We start from the raw sequence: 23,673 nt of genomic DNA, 5'->3' as shown, positions 1-23,673 counted from the left end.
AGGGAGAGCGGGCAAACAGTGAGCTTCAATAAAAATGAAGGAGGGACGTTTTAGTGGGGGTGTATTAGAGCGTGTGAATCTTACTAATAGAAAACCCGTTCTCGTAGTCGTAGTTGTACTCCAGACAGTGACCCTGTGACATCACCTCCAGCTTGCAGGTGACATCGTCGCTGCTACAAATGTTTGGGAGCTGTGGAAAAAGGCCCAAATATGTGTTTGATGGTTGAATTACAGCAAATAAGTGTGTTTGAGTGCGTGTCTATGTCAAGGTTCCCACCATGCCTCCCAGTTTGGTGTTGAACTCCCCAGTAAATGACTTGACCAGGTCCACGTCCTCACAGCGAGATGCCTTAAACAGCATCTCGAAGGGCTTGAATCCGTTGTTTGCAATGCGGTTCACTAAGAAAGACAGACAAAATTGTCGGGGCTTTATTTTCTAGTTGCTGCACATGTACGTTGAACGATTGTCATTATTTAACGAGCGTTAAAAATCATCTGGAATAGAAGAATTTACAAAAAAATATATAATGAGACCTACCACGGGTGCACACAAGTAAACCGTAATGCAGTAGAGGCAGCAGGTAACAAAATACTTAAAAAAAAAAAAAGCACTACCGGTGCTGCGCTTACCTGAGCAGTCGGGTCTCTCTGGAGAGTAGGGAGGCTCCCACACACCGTTGTACGCGCAGAAGTAGCTGTGCACCGCGTCCTGAGTGAAGCTGTAGCCGTCCTTGCAGTGAAGGGTGCAGTTGACACCCTCCTCTTCCTCAGAGCAAAGGAACTCTCCGTTCACCGGAACGTATGGTTGGTCGCAGGTCGTCCCTGAGGGCAGACGGAAAACACAACAACTCCGTGGTTCCGGTGGTCACTACGCAACAGTATTTGTTATACTGCCACGACACAACGTACACAACGCTGTAACCGCATATTAACATATTAACTCATGCATGGATTCAGACGATGCCATTTTTAAAAGCTCAGACACATCATCCAGTTCTTTACCTTGAACAGTGATGGTGAGGTTGCAGGTGCGGCTGTTCCCGGCAGCGTCAGTAGCGGTGTACTGGACAAGAGTCTCGCCCACAGCGAACAGGGAGCCCGGAGTGTGGCTACCTGAGACTGTGATGCGGCCGACTGGGAGAGACACACACACATCATAATGATATTTTTAAACACTAAATATATAATTTTTTAAATCTTTTATTGGCTAATGATACACCGCATTACTTGTCTTACAAGTCATTTCATTTACAGTGGTCAAAACTACTGTTATGTCCGTCATTGTGATTCTCTCAATAACAGCTTTTTGGAATTTGCAGAAAATAGCAAAATATTTCCACAGATTTTCCTTCACATTTAATAATATGATATTCTATTTTTTCTTTTACACAAGACAGTGATTTTGTTCAGATATGTTAAAAGATTAACCCCTCAAATAATCAGGAAGACTCATTATAAAGATAAAATGGCTTTTTATTTTTTACAAATTAAGATATTAACAGCCTCTTCTTGAATCTAACGCGTTTCTCTAGTTAACCTACAGAGGGCAGTCTTGGCCTTGCTCCAGTTTCCAGGACTAAATGAGTCACTCTTAGTAAGCCACAGACGATATGTTAAACTCTATAATATAATGACATGTGAATAGTGTAGTCTGGGCATCGACAGAACAATCCTCCTCTGGGGATTGAAGAGGAAAGTTTCTACGGTCTGGTTGTCTTACGAAAAAAAAACGAAAGTGCAGAGAGTGATGGACAGTGCTTTGGGAGAGGCAGCGGTGATGAGAGGAGTGTGTGTGTGTGTGTGTGTGTGTGTGTGTGTGTGTGTGTGTGACACAACTGTGGGCCTCACCTGCATCCTCACACACACACAGGTTGTGAGCAAAAAAGCTGTGAAAACATCTGCACTAAGTGTAACACACAGACGGGATTTAAAAAGAAAGAGGAGACGTTCGGAAAACTAAGTGATTGACCTTTTGTTTCAACTCAACTCTACCTCTTCCATTAACCGTAGTAAGGTCATTCCAACAGGGCTGACACACGTCTGGTCGGAGTCTGGTGTCTCCCTTTATATATAGCCTGCGTGTGTGTGTGTGTGTGTTTGTACGGGTGTTTATGTGTGTGTCTACCGAGTCGTGACTATATATAGCTCCGGCATCAGGGTGTGGGCTTGGAAAAACAAAACACTGACGTCGAAGCAGCGCTGTGTTGACGTCGTGCGGCCCAAAGCAGCTGCGGCAGCCTGTTATTACAGTGCACGAGTGTGAGATGAGAGTGTGTGTGTGTGTGTGTGTGTGTGTGTGTGCCGTGTGTGCGTGAGTGTGTGTGTGTGTGTGTGTGTGTGTGTGTGTGTGTGTGTGTGTGTGTGTGTGTGTGTGTGTATGATAGCGGTGCACCTCTGCAGACAGGTGGGGAATGATCCTTTCGGGTTTCTGTGACGTTGGGGCCTGTGTTTGTGTGCGGGCCCATGTCTGCCTAAGTTTGTGAAAACACAAACACATTTGTGAGTACTGTTAAGTGTTATTTAAGTGTGTGTGTGTTAGTGTGTGTGTGTGTGTGTGGAGCCAGGGCCAGTGAATTACATGGTCCTGGCTGCGGGCTGGAACTCTGGAGAAGTCTGGTTTGTTGTCTGTCACCACCACGGCTGTTTGGGTACAGCTAACAGCGCCAGGAGAGAGCCGGCCAGCTCTACGATATTTAGTCAGTGTGGCAGAGCGGCCCCTGATGCACTCCTTTACAGCAGGATCTGTCTGGAATGCTCAACATCAACGTACGTATGTGTTGCAGGGTGGCCCGGTCTAAATGGAGAGACCAGTGGGTTGCATCATGGCGGCCCATTGCATCTTTATTTCCTACGACATCGGCCATGAATGAGAACTTTTCGCTTAGTTTGTGGTGCAGTGGATGAAATTGATTGAAGTGTGAGTCAGATAAAAGATTTTTTTTCTTTCTTTGACATGATTTTCATTTATGAATTATCTGGCTGGTTCAGTTGGATAGGGGGATGATGGGGGTTATTTTGTCGTACCAGGCATACAGAAAGAGATGATTTAAAAAACTACAAGAGAGTACAAAAATACAAAATACACAGTGAAATACAAAAGCAGTCCCGAAGCAGTTAAAAAGGTGCAGTATAAAAAAAATCTGACAGAAAATACAAAATTACAAAAAGTAGTGTCGGTCGACAAACCCTGTGTCACTTGGACAATCTCACTAAATCCTAAATATGTTTTATTTGCAAAAAGAAAGTGTTTTTGTGCCTTTGTGTAAAATTAACAGTGAACGTTGGATCACAGTGAAGCAGAGAGCTGTTTCCCCTTAAGTTTATACGTTACAGCTGTTACTTTACATTTAAAGCTTGATAAATGAGATTCTGCACCATATGAAAAAAACACTAATATTCTGCTTCACACATTAATGTGTAAATAATTGACTTAACCCTCTGTGACACACTGAAAAGGGTCAATATCCCTGATGAGTACTTTTGACACATGAGCATAATGTTCATGTACAGACGCTGTACCCGGTGTGGATGGAGACGGGAATTAATATTTTGTCCCTGGGTGTATTTATTGAATGTCAACTTCACCACGACAGTGATTAATACTAGGATGTATTGTGTATGGCAGCCACTCTGATAAAGGAAGAAAAAAAAAAAGTTGGACAAGCAATTAAAAAAACATTTAGCTCCCACGTGAGTCCGGTATTATGTATGTTTGTATAATTATAGTAATTACTGAGAAAAAACGGATTGGAATGTTCACTAATTCCCACAACAGAATATTTTTCATGGCAAATCACCTGCTTTTTAACATTAATGACATTAACAGGCGCAGGAAACAGCTTCATCTGCTCAGAGTTCTCTCTCTATCTCTTTTGAACACAGACACACAAATGAGGCATTCATGCACACAACTACAAATCCCTCCTCAGTGACTCTCACCGTAATTAACACACACACACACACACACACACACACACACACACACACACACACACACACACACACACACACACACACACACACACACACACACACACACACACACACACACACACACACACACACACACACACACACACACACACACACACGAACACACGCACCAACACACAGACGTACAAAAGCACAGAGCTCTCTGCTGATCCCCTTTTTTCCCCATTCATCCAATGGAAAATCATCAGTGGAAGAGGGGGTGGGAGTGGAACAGAGGAGCAAAAGAGTAAACCATCTACGCGTCTGCCGTCTGAGCGCAGCGACCAGACATACCTGAGTTGTCGGAAAACTGTGGCACCTCCCAAATGACCGCCGCCGTCTCCGCGTCTGTGGCCTGGACCGTGGGCGGTGACCTGCACCTGTCAATCACTGGAGGCTCCGTATCTAGAAAGGGGGGGATATAAGGGTTGTTAGCGGGGCTGTGTGAGGGAACAGACGACCAGATGGGGAGCGCGCAGTTGAAACAGCACATTTGTAAACATATCGATAACCATCCCCGGCTGCAAAAGCAATCAAACGTGCAATCTTAGCCATGTGTAGGTGAAAAAAAGAAACAAAAACACGCTACAGCTTTAATGTGAAAACACACAGACGGGAAGACATTGGAGCGATATTAAAGAAACACAGTTGGGAGCAGTGTGCTCCGCTGCGATGTGAGTTTTTCGACGCAGCAGCACAGAGTGTCAGAGGGCACTCGTTAAACACATGTCTCTAATAAAAAACCACAACGTTCCACCACCATAATAACATATGGAAATGTTCACAGCTACCATGCTTGAGGTTTTTCCCCCTGACTGCTGGGATTATTGAGCGGTTGACATGGGACACCCCCTGCTTTTTCGCTCCCTCCACAGTATTTGGCACCTGCTGGGGGCAAAGCGGCCTCCCTCGCCGCCGAGTACATCAATTAAATCGCAGTTTTTACACCGTGTGACAGAAATAAGCTGCGGCGCAGCAGCGGGCGGGCGGAGTAACACAAACTGATCAGGGTCTGAGCTGATGGAGAAAGAGTCTGTCCTGTAACAGTGAGGAAACTGGTTTGAACCTGGCTGTGCGAGAGCTCAAACCTAGTTCACTTAAGGCTACAATGTTGACTCTTCACTCACACTCATGTGTGCTTCAATACAGATGTTTTGCCTTTTACATGTAACACAGATGTGCTGTATTCTACTAAGCATAAAATTGCATGTGAGAGTCACGTTTTAACTGGACACAAAAAAAGACTTCACACTTTCTTATACTATATTGTAATTTACAGTTTCTGTGCAAAGATTGATAAGACAAGATAAGATATGATAAGCCTTATTGTCCCAAAGGAAATTTGTCATGGGGCTAAAAGTACAGCTAAGATGTCCGGAGCAACATTTGCTGACATTTGCATTTCATATACAGCCCCTCCGGGAAAAGCTCAGGAAAATGTCCGGACTTCGGTGAAGGTCTAAAGGCAGATTAATTGTCCTCGACTTGTGATGCACTGTTAAGACTTGGATTCTGTATGTCTGATGGAGAAAAAAAAGGCAGACTGATGGAAAACGCTGCTCAGACAACAGTGAATTTAATTGATTATTGGAGCAAAACTGAAAGTGGATTCTAGTCCGACCAATAATGGAATGCTGAAAATGTTAAACAAATGTGTTAACATCATTGTGAGTCATCATTCATTTTTATTAATAATTACATTCGAGAAAAGATACGGACAGTGATCCAAAAAGGATTATTAAAGGCCAAGTGGAAGCTTTTCCCTCTCAGTCTCTCTGTCTCTCACTAAAATACACTATGGAAGCCAGATGCACCGGCCATTGTTTTTGCGAGAAGGATGAGCTCACCAATGACTGTGACTGTGAAGGAGCAGTTGGCCTGGTTCCCGGAGCGGTCGCTCGCTGTGTAGGTGATGGTCTGCTTCCCGATGGGGAAGAACTGGGGGGGTACGTAGACGGGCTTCACCTGCACCACCACCTGGAGGAGCAGGACACAGAAAATATAAAGGGACAAGAGATTAGATCTGCAAAATGAAAATGACAAGATGCCTAGATTTTAACGAGTCTACAGTATATATATGACACAGTGTCATGATAGATGTCGGATTGTGGCCCCTTAAAATTCATAGTAATTTATCAAGCAACGTGCAAAACATTCCTTTTTTTGAGCTTCTCAGATGTGAGAATTTGCTGCTTTTCTCTATATTGTTGTATATTGAATAAGCTCGGGTTTTTGGACTATTATTTGGTCAAACCAAGCAACATGAACACTATAAACAGTTCCTCAAAGAGATATTTGACAGATTAAGGGGAACTCAACCTCCTCTTTAGAGTTGTCAGTGGCGTTCGGGACGTTCCAGCTGACATTGGCGGTTCCGCGTCGCTCATCTGTCTCTGCGACGATGTCCCCGGGGCACTGGATCAACGGTGCTTCGGCATCTGAGGAGACGCGGAGGAAATTTTAGAGGAAGAAGAGAATCGGACGAGGATCTTCACACAGACAACTGATTTCACTGACTTCAACAAATTAAATTAAATTAAAGATTCAATTAGTTTCGACCGCTGCAGCTGTTCTCGCCGTCACAAACTGTATTCACTGACTCGGTTCTTATCGGTAGGTGTGTGATGTCACCGGACCCCTTGACCTTTTTAATCACAACACATCACACAGACACACACTCATAATTGGTCATGAGTGAGAGTGCACAACTGTCACCAGTCCAAAAAGATCCAGACCCCCAGTGAAATTACATTCACACTCTATGTAATTGTATCTGTGTCCATCCATTACCTCAACACCGGCAAACAATGGTGGAGCATGAGATGAACAGATAGAGGTGAAATGACGCGAGACACGTGAAGCTTTGTGTTATTGACGATCAGGAAAATCTCATGGAAAAGCTTCATCTTGGATAAATTATATGAGTTTGGTCTCGATAATCATAAATCTGAATGATTTTGAGAGGCACATAAATGGAAGAAGTGCAAAAGTGCAACTTTTTACCTGAGATAAAAAGATTTAAAATGTACAAACCTCATGCCAAATGTTGATCTACTGTATTGACTGCCTTTTATTACTACAGTATGAAAGCAATGGGACTCGCAGTAGCATAAAGATCTGAGCAACACAGTCTGCAACGACAGACAAACTCTTCTGCAGAAAAAGTAAATATTTAAATTTTCTCACTTTCAGTATAATTGACTTTCAGAATTCCTGTTTATCCCAGAAGGAAACATTAGATCATGGGTAGTAGCCTTCTCAATATGAAGCCTACTGTAGCATTGTTTGGAAAAAAAAAAGATTGGCTGGTGCGACGGCACTAACCGCCATGACCCTTGGATCAAACCGTTTTCTTCCTTTGTCTCACTCTGCACACGGCATGTTGTAATAATGTGAAGCCGGCGCAGCAAGGTTCAGCTCAGTTCAGCTCAGTTCAAGCCTGCAGGAAACGAGAGAAAAAGCCTCCAAGAGCTTGAATCTCCCAATCGATGGAGAGTAGTGGTCATGCCTGTAGCTTTGTGTAAGGGAGCAAGTTCCCATCTGGACCTGATGACCCATCTACTTAGGCATCCGTCTCCGACTAAACGCTAACACACAATCACACACACACAGCTCCAATCGGCCCGGATTCGTCCTCACGGCGAGGGAGGGAATGCTTCATTTTTAAGGTGTCATCGGCAAGAAGTGAGAGGTGAAAGAAGCCAGAAGCTGACAAAAGAGCACTGTCAATTCTTTCTCGATCTCCTCACAATGTGCTTCTCCATCCATATCAGCTCACAGGGGATCACGAAAACTAATCTTCTTTCCACCAAACACCTACAGATGACTCATCCTCACCTCTCGCCCTCCCTGTCCGCCCCACTTCCCTGTTCATTTTCATCTTTGTTGGGCCTCTTCCTTTCTCTTAACGACAATCAGTTCCTTCATTAGTTAGCTTTCTCCGTGAGGAAATGAGGGGATTGAGGACACTGGAGAGTTAGGCAGACGCAGCCACAGCTCTGTTGCACCACCTGTTTCACCTGCGAGGCATCTGGTGGGCTGCAGTCCGCTTTTATAATGATCTCCAGACACAGAGAGCCCACGTCTGGGTGGAGGGGAGGGACGGGGGAACTCGGACATGGGATGGTTTCAGTTAGTGACCCGGGGCCTGCTTCGAAATGGGGCTAGCACCATTCTCACCATTCACAAAGCACAGAAAAATGCAGTGATGGGGATTTGGAGAATGGAAAAATAATACACCCTTCCAAGTTTCCTCCTGTTTTATTTTTAAACCTTCTCTTTCTCCCCATATTCGGTTTCTTTCCTTTTAGCTCTTTTGACAATCCAAACTTTTTTTTCTTCTTCTGCCCTTGCAAATAAAATTCACATATTGCAAAGTGTCATTCAAACTAGCACTGCAATAACAATCAAATCTTCCAAGCAGCAATATTGAATTGAACAAAACGTCCCTAATGGTGGAAAACTGTCTGGCAGAGCGAGTTTACAGTCAAGTAGGAACTGTGAGGACGTCGAGTTTATGGACCCGTCAATCCATCCAGATATTGTTTTCTCAAAATTCAGTGCGAGTCTGCCGCAGGGCCACTCGTGGAGGATTTTTGAAGAAAGAGTACGACATTTTTGGAAAATGATCTCAGTTGCTTTCTTGATGAGAATTATGTAAATGAGAGGATCAATGTCATTCTCATGTCTTTGTGCCGAGCTTGGAAGTCACAGTACAGCACATGATTTAGTTTTTTGTTTGTGTACAAATTAAAGTCTTTATTACCAACTAACTGCCCCCAGCTCTATTTCCAATGTCAGTGCAAAAACAGAAACTTGGAAAGATAGAAATAATCGACTATTTGTTAATTATACCCTTCCCCATCTTCATTACAATACCTCCACCTGCCCCAGCAGACCTCAACGTACTTCCCGTACTTGTTAGGAACCTTTTTTTTTACAGCCTCTGAACCTCAGAACTGCTGAAGTGAAAACTCCTTTCACGGACGTCACCTTTACAGACAGCTTTATGGACGTTGGCCGTCCAGTTTCCAGAGCCCATGCACACTGCCTTCCTGTTTCCCTGGAGACTGTAACCCTGGCGACAGGTGAGCAGACATGCGGAGCCCGGCGACGCAGCCCTCCTCCTGCAGGCGGGGGGCGACAGCAGGATGTTCTTCGGAGCCACGATGGGGGGGCAACGCACCTCTGTGGACAGAGAGTCGGGGGAGACCAAGAGATGAATCTTGAAAAATATCTGCTAACCAAAACTGTCTCGTAACTTTGTTATTAAATTTTTTTTTTAAGTGGACAACCAGTGCTGCAATGTGCTGTGTTTGAATTTATCGTTCATTAATGAGATCGGGAAGAAAAAAGCCACAGAGTATTTGAAGATTAGGTTGGCCGGAGCAGAACAGACTTCAAGATCACCATCACATTTCCTGTGTGTTTACCCGAATGTGATAAAATCTTACTTTTAAAAGCCTCCACTATAAATGCCAACACATAAAACTATTTTCAGTGTGTGTGCGTATCAGAAACTGGCACAAGAAAACAAACAAACATTTGGTAGGAAGTCAACTCCAGAAAGCACCGACCGCAGGACTCGAACGGCGGAGGCCTTTTTTATGCATTTTTGTGGCTTTCGCTTGATGATAGATAGATCATTCTCTGCCGCTCGAAACTCCTGTTTCACTGACTTGAGCTGTTAGAGCTATCAAGGCAGAACCCACTGAGAGGGGAGATTTCAATCAGACGAAAATAAAATATCTCTACATCCTCCCCGGGCGGCTGAAGCGATCCCGTTTCACCGCTGTGCAAACAAACACTAAAACAAACCGCTCAGCTGCAACAGGCGCCCACAGAGCCCTCTTAGCTGCGTTAAAGAGGTAACGACAGTCTGCGGGCAAACACCGAGATGGTCAAACAAACAATCCGTAACTCAGTCGGAGCGGTGGAGAGATGGTGGTTATCGATGAACCGAGGGATTTTTTTCTGAAGCGGATCAGTCGGGCATTTTTTAAAATAGAGCAGCGAGCTGGTTGGTTGGAAGTGAGTCAGCGCAGGGCTCCGGAGGTTTGCGGCGAAACACTCTCACACTGCCCCTCTTTTGTGTGCTGATGGCCGCGAGTGTGCGTAACTATTTTAACTTAACTATCAGTTTTGAAGTGTGTGGCTTACTCTGCGTGCGTGAGTGTTTGTGTGTATGCTGTGACTGTAGCTCTGCTATGAGAAAGCAGATGCATCTTTCTGCGAATGATGTAGTGCGGCTCCGTGCAAATACGCACCATGTGTCCGACCACAGCTCATGTGTGACTCAATGTTCTCATGTGTGTTTACATATGTGTGTAAAACCACAAGTTATTACCCAGAAATGCCCAGATCATGTGTTATTTTAGAGTCAGTCATTTATCTTTATGTTTTTTTTCTCTTTTTTTTCAGCCAGGCAGGATTCAGTAACCTAAACAGATAATGTGAGTGAGAAATCTAGGGAAATGGTTTTGTGTTTTTCCAGATGCAACACACGCAGGGTAAAGATAGAGGCTTGGGGGGCGATGAAGGCTTACCCACACACCGAGGTTGGGGTCCGCTCCACTGGGAGTTGGCCTGGCAGGTGAGTCGGGGGTCTCCCTCGAGCCTGTAGCCTCGTTCGCAGCCCGCCTGACACTCCGCCCTGTAGGAGGCAGCGCCGTCGCTGCACCTCAGCGAGCCGTGCTGGGGCCGAGACAGGGGCGGGCAGGAGCGCACTGTGGGAAATGGAGGGGGGGAAATAAACGTGAGATTAACAATCAGCAAAACAGAGACACAGAATACATATTGTTGTCTTTTTTGTAAGCACTTAAAATTTGCAACTGATTCAAACGTAACAAGGTTCACATTTAACAACCAGCTGCACCAAAAGTGAGTGCACCATACATTAAATAGAGAGATTCCCAAACTTGCACAAATGCAAAGAGATTTTCCGTCAAGACATTCAGAGAGGTTTGTTTTCAGCTGCTCTTTGCCGGGGGTTTTTTTTGTTGCTCTACCTTGTGCTTTACATTCTCCTCAGAAGTTTTATTGGAATTTTTGGGTGTTTTGCATCATTGTCATATTGGGAAATTCCTCTCCTGCATCACTTCATTCCGTTTTTTTTTTGGTGCATACAAACATCTTTTAGTGCCGTATATAAACGCCACACCTTCTGCGCTCGTTATCAGCGCACTCGCACCTCGCATGTCTCACAAGCCGGCAATGTGGTAGTCCTGGCCAGAGCCACATCAAAGATTCACGAAAACCATCATTTGAACAAATCAAAAACTTATTTTGTTTTTTTTTTGACCTGAGAATATGCTGCCAACAATCCATCAGGTCTCTTGTTATGTTCTTTGGCAATGTTTCTTATCTTGCAGCTCTGTGCAGCGAGGCATGGTTCTCTTCTTGGACGTCGTCCACAGAGGTTGTCTGATCGGGCAATGAAAACACGGATGATCAGATAATAATCCCTGTGCCAAATCAGAAGCAGCGCCTGTTTTTCCAGTACAATTTTGCAAAAATAGTGAAATGTGTTTCATTTTTTTTCAGGACTTATGCGGATTTGCTTTTAAGTTATTGGCCGTATGGCTCTTCCTAAACCTTCCTATACCTCTTAACCACTGCTGCAAATAAGATTCTCGCCCCGTCTTTATGAAGTCTCACAGTCTGGTTTCTCACTTGTTCAGAGAATTCCTGACCATGTGCATCCATCATGCATAGCACACAGTCTAAGAAAAAAACCTATTATTTTATGACCTCATTCATGCAATGAATCTATCTATCAAACCTGTTAGTTTTCAAATATGCATAAGATAAAATACCATACACTTTAAACGTAATTACTATCAGATGATATGTGGAATCATGAATATTTTAGTGACATTTTCGAAAGATGTAATTTCAAAGTATACTGTAAATTTTAAGTAGTGTGACTTGGCACCTGTGTGCTACTCTCAGATGACTCAAACAGATCAAAATCATGTAGTTATTAATCCAAAGTCCACAAAATGCTTTTCATCCAGGTGTGAGGAATGCCTGATGAACACAGGTACTGTATATAACTCGCAGAAAGACGTAAATCGACTGTAAGGAATGTATGGCGCTATATCATCTCTCACTTTAACTTGGGACCTATGATTTAACCTAAAGCGTGAAAGTCCCTATAGGAAAAAAATAAAGAATTCCTCTGTGTCTGTTCTCAATTATGCCGATGTCTAGAAAAGGGTGTGTAGTGTGTTATTTCTCATCACCAACCATAGACAGACAGGCGGTTCAGAGGAGACCCCCTTCCTCAGGGCTTAACTAGCTGGGAGGTCCGACAGTATGTGGCTAAGACTAGACTTAGTGTAACACATATACTGTACGCACACACACTCAGAAAATATATACCCAAAGCCACATACTATAAATCTCCAAACACACACCCTTGAATATTCAGTGTCTTGGTATTTCTATGAGTCACGCTGCCGCCGTCTTTCTGTTAAAACTGCGTTGACCTCATTAATCTCTCAAACTTTTCCAACTCCCTATTCCTTCATTTCTTTCTTTTCTTTCCTTCCCTTCCTGTCTGTTCTTGATCTCCCACACACTTCTGTAAAAAACCCTCTGTCCTTCCTTTCCTTACATCCTCTCTTCCCGTCAGTCTGTCTTTAATTGAATCCTTCCTACCTGTCTTCCCCTCAACAGTTGGTCTGGCAGAGAGCGGCAGCCTCCCAGTGAAAGTCGATTCCTCGCTCGGGCTAAGCTCATCGGGCCTCAATACTCGGCGAGAGGTCTTAGCGAATCAGTGCAACGGATCAACTCCTTTCCTTCGTCTATATAAGTGGATTTCGTGCTACATATACGCAGGTTTGCAGGAGATCAGAGGGGAAGCGGGAGGCTCCCAGTCAGTGCTTTGATCAAGGTCCCGAAGTTTCATGAAGAATTATATGAGACTTGTGGCATGGAGGAACCTGCTGGGATTAATCAGACACACTTGTATGTTTGTGTCTGATCACCACACACCCAGGAGCACATAGGACTGTAAGATACGGTATACAGCATGCCAGATAATACATGATTAATAGCCTGCAATTATGTAATGAGAAATGTGGATGCAATATACGATACACGCAATGAAGCGGAATTTTTTTGTAATGTCTCAATTTGAGAGTCAGCGAAAGAAAGATGCCAGGAAAATGAGTGATGGGTCCTTCAGCCTGACTGGAAGTGGAGGTTTTGTGACTCATGACCAGCAGTCGTGGATTTGTCAGAACGAAATGCTTGTGGATGAAATTGCAGGTGCCAAAAGCCAACGCTCCCTTCTACTACTTGTATTGGACAGCCTGAAGTAAAACATTTAACAAATACACCCAATTTATTATCATCTTAACTACCCTTCTTTCATTGTTGTCTTTTCAATTATCGATTGTTTTCGTATGGATTAGTCATGAATTCACTTTTAATATCCTGTGTTTTGTCAGTAACCTGTAAAGAATTAAATTTGTCAGATCACAGAGAAGATGGATTTGCAGTTTGAAAAGTGCTATAAAAATAAAGTTTGATTTATTGATAGTTATTCTCGAGGCATGAGGTCACTTTATTGATTTATTCAGGGTCTCTCACTTAAACATCTGGTAGTAAGTAATTTTTCCGGTGAAAGAAACACACCAAGAATTCTCTTTCCAGCCTCTCAAACATGGAAATGTGTTGCTTTTCTCAGGTTTGTAATGTTGTCAGTGGAATTGCTTTAGGTTTTTGTTGTATTTGACAATGTATTTGTATCAAACAATTTGTAGATGTCGCATTAGGCTCTGGGAAATTCTGGAGCTTATTTTCCCTACTTTTCTTACATTTTTAAATTGATCCATTAATCATTACTGAAAGTAGCCGCCTCTACATCTTTTCTTCTGCAACGATGAGAAAGCTGCCAAACAGTTTATAAGAGAAAGGCTGCTTTCTCCTCACCTCTGCAGCTGGCAGGTGTCCCTGACCAGGTGCCGTCGGCCTGGCACAGTCTGATGTTGGTTCCCTGGAGGTCAAAGTCCGGCTGGCACCGCACACCGCAGGCGGCATCAAAGTGGTTGTTACAGACGTTGTGGATGAAAAGGCCATTTTGTGGAGGGGACAGCGCTGGACAGTAAACCACTGGAGGGGAGAGGAGAGGAGTTTTAAAAATAACAACAATACAGACGGGGCAGGTTGTGGAGGCTGGCTAGAGAACAGAGCGGAAATTTTATGTTCCTACGATAACAAAGAATGAAAGCAGAAAATTACAGGTTGTCAAACATCACCTCCCTAATCAGGAGAATGAGGGGGGGAGGGGAGAAGGCACAACACGGTGTCTGAAACTGGTGATTAATGAACATCACCGTGCTGAGGTGAACTGCTGCGTGGAAATCACCGGCTCATTCTTTTGAGAAAACGGGAGGCGGCCGGGGAAATTACTGGAGGCAGATTTATGATACAGGATGCTCTAATTTCATACTTTATTGAAGCCCAAATGTAACAATATTTCCATTTTCCAATTTTTTCCCCTCCAATCGGAGGCCTACAAAAACTTGCCATGTGCAGAGTGAGATGAAGTGCTATCGTTTACATTTGAAAGGAGGTGCAAGATTTGTGAACAGAGAAGGGAGTCTACTGTGAAACAATGTGATTCCCCATTTTTTTATGTATTGTTGTTGTTATGGTAAAAAGTCTTCTGTATTGATCAGAAAAGACAAATCTCAACTATTAAGGTTTGGTGGATCTGCATTAGCAAGTTAACCTCGTGACGCAGCTGGACTTGTCGCTATTCGCTTCGCGGTTCGGACCGGTCGACGTGATACGAGCCGAGGAAAGAAATTGCTCAGAACTGGAGAAATAAAGAGCAGCACTGACGGCTTTTCTCTGGGAAAATATGCTGTGACGGACACATGGTTCATCCAATCAGCTGCCAAGTGTTTCATTGAAAGCGCCTGCCCCTTTTTTTCCAAACTGTTTCCAGCAAAGATGTTTCTGTGTAGCAAACCCTTCTGGTGCGTCAGGTTAATGGCCCAGTAATGTGATATCTTATTCTTTCGTTGAATTTTTTGGGGGGTTTGATTTCAGCCATGAGGATAATCGGTGCTGGTGCCACCTCTTCAGTTCTGAAGGTTATCAAATGCTCAGCTCACACCATTTTTGCTAAAGCCAAAAAAAGTAAAAACAACTTATTTCTTCAGCATTTTTTCTTCAGCATTCTCAAGGAGATTCTTTATATGAGCTGTCACAAGTGATTTCCGCAGAAGCAAAATGCAGGTATCTGGACTGGAGATGAGACCGATCAGGCTAAATGAGACATCGTGGATAGGGGCAATTAACTGATCGGTTCCACTTACCCTGGCAGGTCATGCCCACTGGCTGGTAGCCTGGCTTGCAGACGCAGTCGCTGACAGAGGTGCTGCCAGGCTGGGACGTGTGCTGCAGGTCAGGGCACGGCAGGCAGGTGCTCAGACCTCCGGGCGTTCCCTCTGGTTTATAAGTGCCGGGTGGACACGCTGGTAGGGATGAGAGGAGACAAGATGATGTTAGAGAGCAATCCAAGAATTTGTCAAAAGAGTCGGCTGGAGGGAAAGATTGGATGATGAACATGTAAAAAAAGAAAAATTAAAAAAAGATCTTCATGACTGAAACAGAGAAACATCTTTAAGGATTTATGAGGAAACGTTGATCATTTTAATGTCTGGACATGTAGCAGTGGAAAATATGTCAAGTATGACACAATGATGTCACTGTCTACGTAAAATAAGGAAAAAAAAGACAAGTTCAGCATCTTAATCAGTCCAAGCAGGGAAAAATGTTTAGTGGCACCGGACACCGCAGTCCACTTCCATTAGAAAGAAATGCAACTACCAAAGAAAGGTTTATGAGCATCTAAAATCTGCTGCGGTTCACATGTGAGCACACATGGGCCACATTAGGAAAAAAAAAAGCCTTTTGATCACCTGAACGCGGACACACTCACAGACATAATACAGTATGCTTCCTATTAGCATCACCTGAGTTGGATCAGAGGACATGCTGTAAAGATGAAGGAGGAGCACGGGTCACAGGAAGGTCCGCCAACATTCTTTCATTCACCATCCATCAACTTCCAAAGAACCGGTCGGCGCATCACTTGCGTTTGCGGAGGAGTTAAAAAAAACCCTGAGTGACTATCATTCCCGTGGAGCTTATCGGGGGTTCAGAAAGGTCATTTTCACACGGGATCGCTCGTAAATCGCAAAGTCAACCTGATTGAAAGCGATGCGCTGACGCAATTCGCCGTCATACTCTCGGTGACGTAATCTCATTCTCCGAGAGCTCATCTGTGTCCGTGACGTTTTGATTCGAATCATCTCCAAACCTTCAGTTCATGATTGTTTGAATTATGTAATTACCAGGGGCAACAGACCTTATCGACCATTTTATGGGTAGTTTCACACGAGCAATTTGCTGTGCTGACAATTCCTCGTAACTCACGGCGATTACTGATGCACTCGGGAGGTTGAAACCTTTTATCGGTTGCTACGCACACTCTTTGGCTATTTTCCTCTCCGCGGGTTTTGTGCCTGTGTATCCAAAATTACTTTAAAAGGAAAAATTTCAAAGAGCACTAACGCATTAGTGCTGTTGCTACGTAACGCACATGTATACACGACTCACACCAGCTGCTTTATCATCACATTTTTCATCAAAGTTAGGAAAACTCCACAGGAATTCTTGCTTAATTCTTGCTTAACGTTTATAATTTGGTTGACGCACCATCTTCTCTGTGATCTGACTAGTTTTCTGATCCACTCTCACTCACGGGGCCCACGCATGACGTACTGTATGCTAACTGTGCGTTAAACTGCGTTTGACCTCGTTCAGAAGAGACCGCCGTCACAAGCTGATCTCTTTGGTTTCCAGACACATTGCTGCTAAACCATAGAATTACCCAGCATCCCATCACACATGTGACAAAAAACAAAACAAATCTGTTAACAGACTGCGGTTGTCAGTTCTCAAACGGGTGTTGCACTGTTGCTCCCGTCGCGTTCCGAGTCAAGTGAATCCAAATGTTTCTTGGGCTAATTAGAGAAACCAAACCAAACATTAAAATATTGACTGCACAAGTTTCCAAATCCAAACAGGCTCCAGAGGAGGGGGGAGTTTTAGAAAGTTTTTTTTAATTTTGCACTTCAAATGACCAAAATCATAAAAGCTCTGAAGACACGTCATTTCAACACTTTTGATGAATAGAAAACATGCAAAAAAAAGTGTATCCTTTTGCGATATATGAATTTAATCGATTCAAAACCCTTTCAGGAAATAAAAAAAGTGATTAAATCACTTAGTTTGTCGGGAGCAGTTCAGAGGCGTCCAGTTAGGCAAACTATCTCACTGAAGCAATTGGTCTCAGACTTTTGGATCCCCACTATATAATAAGCAGGTTTTAATTAGAAGCTGCACTGTAGGTGCAACAGAGACTCCACAGTGCTATATTCTTCACAACTCGTTCACTCGCTGCTACGGCTGAGGCCAGGTGTGACTTTCCACGGCTGAGCCAATGCCAGCCTGGCATCTCACCACACTCCCCCCCCTCTCTTTCTCCCCCCCCTCGACTCAGCTGAAACCCAGCAGCAGCTCAGACAGGAGATCTAAACCGACTGCAGAGCCAGCGCTGAACCCACATCACACACGCGGTGTAGTTGTTGGTACAGACACTGGTGTGTTTGTGTCAGTCTGCCTGTCCACGACAAAGCTGAAAGTGTCCGCTCTGCTTAAGTCATCGCGAATACGGTTTTTACAGCTCCATCTAAGGTTTACGGGAAGCCTGGTTATTTTTTTTTAATGGGAATAATAATAATAATAAAAGTGGAAATAGTGTATCAGAAAATATAACTTTTCAATTCCTGGGACGTTGCATGTGCTGGCAGCTAGAGATGTACATAAACAGATGCATCATCACACGTATGCGTGTGCGCGCACACACACACACACACACATACACACACACACACACACACACACACACACACACACACACACACACACACACACACACACACACACACACACACACACACACACACACACACACACACACACACACACACACACACACACACACACACACACACACACACACAGCGTCTGGGACACCCAACGGGGGATTGGAACGAAGGAAGTAGGGATGAACAGGAAGGGGATAAATGATGAAAGCACAAGTCCCCCCCCAAAAAAAATAAACAGAAAAGCTGGAAGGTGAACATAGAGAAAACGTTAAAAATATATCACCGCCCCGACTTCGGCCAAAAGACAAGACCCCGTACTGAAACTAATTGTGTTTGGACCCTGCACTGGTCTGAACACGCGACGGCCAACCGTCTCCTTCTGGGTCCATCTACTGTACCGCCTGTACGGAGTTAACTCCACAGCACTGTACCCTTCATTTAGAGAGGAAGTCGACCGTCAGCAGCCAGATGACCATAAAACAGAAAGACCACGCTGTGTGTGTGTGTGTGTGTGTGTGTGCGTGTGTGTGTGTGTGTATAAGTGTATGTGAACTGGCTGTAACCATGTCTAGAGACAGCAGCCGGTCAAAGAGAACTACTGTACACAGTAATGATCTTAGGAAAGGAAAGAGTCCGCCCTTTTTAAGAACGGGAGCTGTTTATTCAGAGTTGCGGCAATATTTGAGCAATCCTAATAACTAATAATGAAGTTAAACGCGTCATAATAACATTAACCCTCGAATTTTCAACTTCACTTTTGAATGATTTCTTTCAAAATCGGCGCCCCAAGAGAAAAATTACAAGCAACTTGTAATTTTAACCACACTGACCCGAAGTCCGCTTGGCCTCCTTTTAAAGCAGAAGTCTGGCAATATATTGCATTTTATAGACAACAACATATAAAAGAGCAAGAAATAAAAAAACAAAACATTTAACCATCATTGCCTGTGTTCAGTAGCCAAAGGCTGATATACTGAGCATCTTAAGTCCCTGAGTGTTGCACTGTTTTACTGGGGGACATGCGCCTTCACTACCACCAATCGCAGTTTATTTTAAGTCTATTCCCCAAACACTGTCTTGTGTCTATTTATCCTCTGCTAAAAATCTCCAACTACTTTACGGCTTAGCCGCCTTTAAATCATGTCTGATTATAAGAAGTTACTTAACCTTTTCTCCATTTTGTTTTTTCAAAATTAGAATACTGCACATTTGTGACCTGCTTGTAAAGATTCAAGCGTTTCTGGCAGGAACCAGTGGATTTGAGTGCCGCAGTCACGAAGGGAAGATGCAGTAGTATTTAGATCCACTATAAAACATTTTTTCAAGACATTATCGTTTTAATTCTCCTTCTTTGTCAAACCCTGGTGCCTACATGACCTACAATGCAACAGAACATTGACATGATTCAGGTTTCTTATTCTAGTAGCTGCTACTGAAGCCTTGAGCAGAGATGACGAGCGGACTGCAGAGGCCTGGTGAATTCACTTCTGTCCAACTGCACACGCCCCGGGCTTTTTCCATTTTTTAAACGACACTGTATCAAGTGACATCACTTGAGGCAATTTATCAGATTTCACGCAGCTCCCTCTGGAGCCACAAAAGGTTTTATACAACTTCCTCCGCGCTGCAGTAGAAAACAGACGTTGAAATTGGAGGAGTTCAAGAAACGAAACCCTTACTCAGATAGAAAAGAAAGTCCAAATCTCTGAATACAAAGACTCTTGTTGGTTTGTCGCAAAAATCTAAAACCAATAAGAAAAAAAAAAAGAATACATTCATAGGAATTCAAAAAGAAAAAGAAAAGACAATGACAAAACCAAACACATACACACTAGTTCATCTGTTAAACTCCTTTTTTCCCAGAAACTGGCAGACACGTCTGGTCCGGGAGCCAGAGTTACTATCACACGAGAATCTCTGGTGTCTCCGGGGGGGACGCTGCGTTCGATTAGCCGGGCCTAAAAACAGACCGGGGCTGAAAACGATGAAAGGAGATCCAGGGGGAGAGCGAGAAACATCTGCCTCCTCCTCGGCCACAATGACAAACAGAGAGAGACAGAGTGGTTTTCATCTTCGAGGGACATATTCTTGCCTGGTCCAAACGAAAATCCACAAACACATGCTTGCAAACACACACGCCAATCTATAGAGTACTCATTCACGTACAGCTTCCCAAAAGCTATTTTGAACATGTTGTTTTTTTAAAGTGGGGGTAGCTAAAAACCTCATCTTTTCACTCCGATCGAGCTACAGACCATTTTAAACCCTAAAATACTTTTGCAAGTGAGTGCGTAGCAGTCAAAGCTCAAAACATGTTTGGTACCAGCCTAAATAAAAACGCAAGTCAAGTGCAGAGTGCCAAGATTAAAGTAATGTTTTCTATTTATTCAAGAGTTAACTACAGAAATCGATCTAAAGGTGTTACAGAGAGGAGAATACTTCTGGTTTCAGCGCAGAAACTCTAGATAATCGTAAAAACAATGCTCAGGCCTGTTCACAAACCTGGCAGGCCTGCCGTGACGATCGCTTTCCACCGAGTGAATCAGACAGATATTGTACAGAAGTGGAAGGGGAGATGTAATTTCCAGTATGAAGAACGATGACGAATGATGAGCAAACGGGTAGTCACCCAGTAAAAAGAAAGGCCCGTTTTCCTTTGGCTTATTTGGATTCACTATGCTTTTATTTTGACATCGCAAACCAATGAAATATTCCTTTTTGATATTTTGAAATGAACTTCTAATAACTTACTAATAACAAGTATATGACCAAGTATTTGATGCTAACTTGGGATAATTTCCGGCAGTACAATCTAAAGTTTTGAGATTCCTCACCCGACCTCATTAGGAAGAACCTCAAACTTTCTTTTTGCTGACCTTAGCCATGTAAGAATATCCCCAAATTTGTTTGTATTTTGTCACTGATACTTTGTGTCTATACTTACCTTTTCATGGTGATTCAGTCAAACCAGTCATTCAGAAACACAACCGTTTCTTTCTCCCACATCAATCTACGACTGGAAAACACTAACAGGAAACCATTTGACAGTGACCGTAACATTGACCCACAATAAAAGCAACGACATTTCCGTCGTCCCGTAATATTCAGTGATGCCGTGATGCCGTGATGCCGTGACGCCGTGATCGAGCTGCGTCTGTCTGTCGCCTTCAAAACAGGCCAGACCGAGGAAGTCTCGCAATATTGCGAATTGGCTGCTAACTTTGAACTGAGGCCTGGCCACTTGTGGTCAAAAGGGCTGCCTCACACGAGAAAGAGTTGTTAAGTTGGACCCTAAAATTCCGGGGGTTTTTCTCACCGAGAAAGTAATGTTGACATGCGAGGGAAACTTTCCGCTCTTCGCTGAGACTCCCCATGCACGTTCGAGGTGCATAAACAGACAATGGAAATGGACAATTAAAATGTATAGTCTAGCCTATGAAAACAGACATATGTTCACACAAACAGCCTGACAGAGGCACGAAAAAGAGAGAAAAACTGTCGCTCACTTTTGACTGTTTCAATTCACATAAACACAGCCAGGATATACATTTACTCAGAGCCAGCAGACTGTATGCATCGGACGTCGAATTCATCTGGACCACCAGGGGAGCTTAAAATAACGGGATGAGGAATGTCAATGAAACATATGTCCAGTAATGATGACAACACTATAATCCCTTAAGTGTTCGAAAGCCAAACACATTCGGCCCTAATGACACTGATTAAATACATCTACATTTAGCTTTTCAGACCATCCATCATTGCACTTTCCAAAGAGCGCACTAGCACCTGTCGACCAAATTTTCGAATTTTCTAGAGCTAATGAGGCTGTTGTGTCGAAACCAGGGCCATGACACTTTTTTTTTCAATTTTAAGGGTGTATTCTCACATGGAATATTCCGGAAATTTTAATAGGGGTAGGAGAAGTTCCAGAAATTGTCCGCAGCTACATTTGCGGTGTCACATACTGTACAGCCCCCTCTCCGGAAAAAAGTTGAAGGAAAATGTCCGGCCTTCAGTGAATTTCATGGGAGCAGTTATAGTGTCACAAAGAAAAGCCCTTCCGGCTGAAATGTCCCTAAGCAAGACACCGAAACCCTTCCAGCTCAACAAAAGTTCCATTTCAGGTAATTACGTAGCAGGAAGCTTTCAGCAGCAGGTCCCAGACTTTGAATCCATTGAGGAAAAGCCTACCGACAGCTGTCACCTGGTTTAGTTGTATGGTTCCACTTGGGGATACACTTCCCCCCCGCCTCAACTTATAGAGACAAAGACAGAAAATCAAGATGTGCAATGCGACTTTGTTTACAACTATAAGGGTCACAGGAACTTTCCAACCTCGATACATGGGTCACCCGGAACAGAAAAAGTTTGGGAATCCCATCTCCATGGTGTCAGGAGGCCCTAAATCACTATGAGTCTCACTGAAGTCTGGTCTGTTCTCCAGCTGGATGGATTGCAGGGTAAAAAAAGAAGAAGGGGGGTGGGATGTGTAATGTGGCTGCTGCACAGCTGTCCACCTACACAGACTCCATCTGAGTGGTGGGGGCTCCACGGAACCCCTGATCCAAGGAATGTGAAACCTCTGCGATGTGATGCAAGTCGGTCTTCGGAGGGGAAACTGAAGACGTTCAGTGGCTGCTTCATTGGATTTCGCCTGCTTACTATTCAATCCGATTTCCCCCAAGGAGAATTATCTCACCACAATTGGTAGAAGCATTTTGCAGAGAGGGAGACCGTCCTGGTCGTTTATTACAGACTCCGTCGAAACGTTGGGAATGATCGGCAGAGCGAGGCGAAACCGCTAAACAACTGTACAAACACAGGTTGGTCTCCAGTCTTGGTGTGCCTGATTACAGATGACGGTACGCTGAGAAACGTTGTGATAGAAGGCCGCGGTATGATCTCAGCGCACCCGGAACAACGCGGCACAACACTCCGGATGTGAACACTGACATGACTGTTTCCTTTTCAGTTGTCGTGTCACCGTCGCACCAAAACTGTTTTTCACAATTCCTGACGGGATTTTGAAGGATGCGTTATCCGACGTGCCTGCACACTAAACATGAAACATCACCACCACATGCACACACATGCTCATGAATGAAACCACCACCACACACATTTACAGTATCTGTTCCCACAGAAGCCTCAGAGTTGGTTTCCCAGTGGGATCTCGGGGAGGGATCCTGCTGAACAGATTCCCCGACGGGACACAGATCCACCCAGATTGTGTGCAAAGCCGTTTTTCAGACATGAACTCCTTAAAATATACAGAAAAGTTGGTCTGGCAGGAGATTGTCCGAGTCAGACGCGTCCACAACACCAGGAAATTACTGAAAAGTTAAGGAAAAAATCATTAACATCGGGTGTTTTTTGGTCATTTTCAACAATAATAAAAAAGAAAATAAGGGGACTGATATCTATTAGTGTTTGCAATCTGGTGCTGGTTGATTTTCTCGAGCCGATGAGGCCGCTGCGTTGGAACAGAAGCCGATTTAGCCGGACAGCATGAGAAAAAGACAGAGTTGGGAGATAGCAGCTGATGATTTCCTTCATTCTTATCCTGTGACCTTTGACACGGCGCGTATCCCTCTTCATCAGCTCCCTCGGCGGGATTTCGGTCTGTCAGCTCAAACCTCACACAGTGAGTAGATCAGACAGAGAAAAGGAAGTGGGGAGGGAGCCGAAGGGAGCAACGAAGAAAAAAAAAATCCAGAGGCAGACG

At 43.9% G+C, this 23,673-nt stretch overlaps 1 protein-coding gene across 5 annotated transcripts in view; it reads right to left on the bottom strand.

The window, feature by feature from the left end:
• svep1 (sushi, von Willebrand factor type A, EGF and pentraxin domain containing 1) overlaps positions 1-23,673 on the bottom strand; it is an 86,818-nt gene that overhangs the window by 24,639 nt on the left and 38,506 nt on the right. For all 5 annotated transcript variants that reach the window (XR_007031740.1, XR_007031741.1, XM_035613202.2 and 2 more), the window contains 11 exons: positions 15,306-15,464; positions 13,912-14,091; positions 10,518-10,697; positions 8,965-9,159; positions 6,292-6,410; positions 5,820-5,949; positions 4,267-4,377; positions 1,003-1,134; positions 631-822; positions 278-399; positions 85-190 (listed from right to left, as the gene is read on the bottom strand). Coding sequence is in view for 3 of the 5 variants with exons in the window: in XM_035613202.2 (XP_035469095.2) it covers positions 85-190; positions 278-399; positions 631-822; positions 1,003-1,134; positions 4,267-4,377; positions 5,820-5,949; positions 6,292-6,410; positions 8,965-9,159; positions 10,518-10,697; positions 13,912-14,091; positions 15,306-15,464 (1,626 nt within the window). In the remaining 2 variants the exon portion in view is untranslated. The remainder of the gene's footprint in view (positions 1-84; positions 191-277; positions 400-630; positions 823-1,002; positions 1,135-4,266; positions 4,378-5,819; positions 5,950-6,291; positions 6,411-8,964; positions 9,160-10,517; positions 10,698-13,911; positions 14,092-15,305; positions 15,465-23,673) is intronic.

Source organism: Scophthalmus maximus, chromosome 12 (assembly GCF_022379125.1).
Source record: "Scophthalmus maximus strain ysfricsl-2021 chromosome 12, ASM2237912v1, whole genome shotgun sequence".
Lineage (NCBI taxonomy): Eukaryota > Metazoa > Chordata > Actinopteri > Pleuronectiformes > Scophthalmidae > Scophthalmus > Scophthalmus maximus.
Note: the sequence above shows the minus strand (reverse complement) of the source record. Positions and strands in the feature narration are given on the sequence as shown.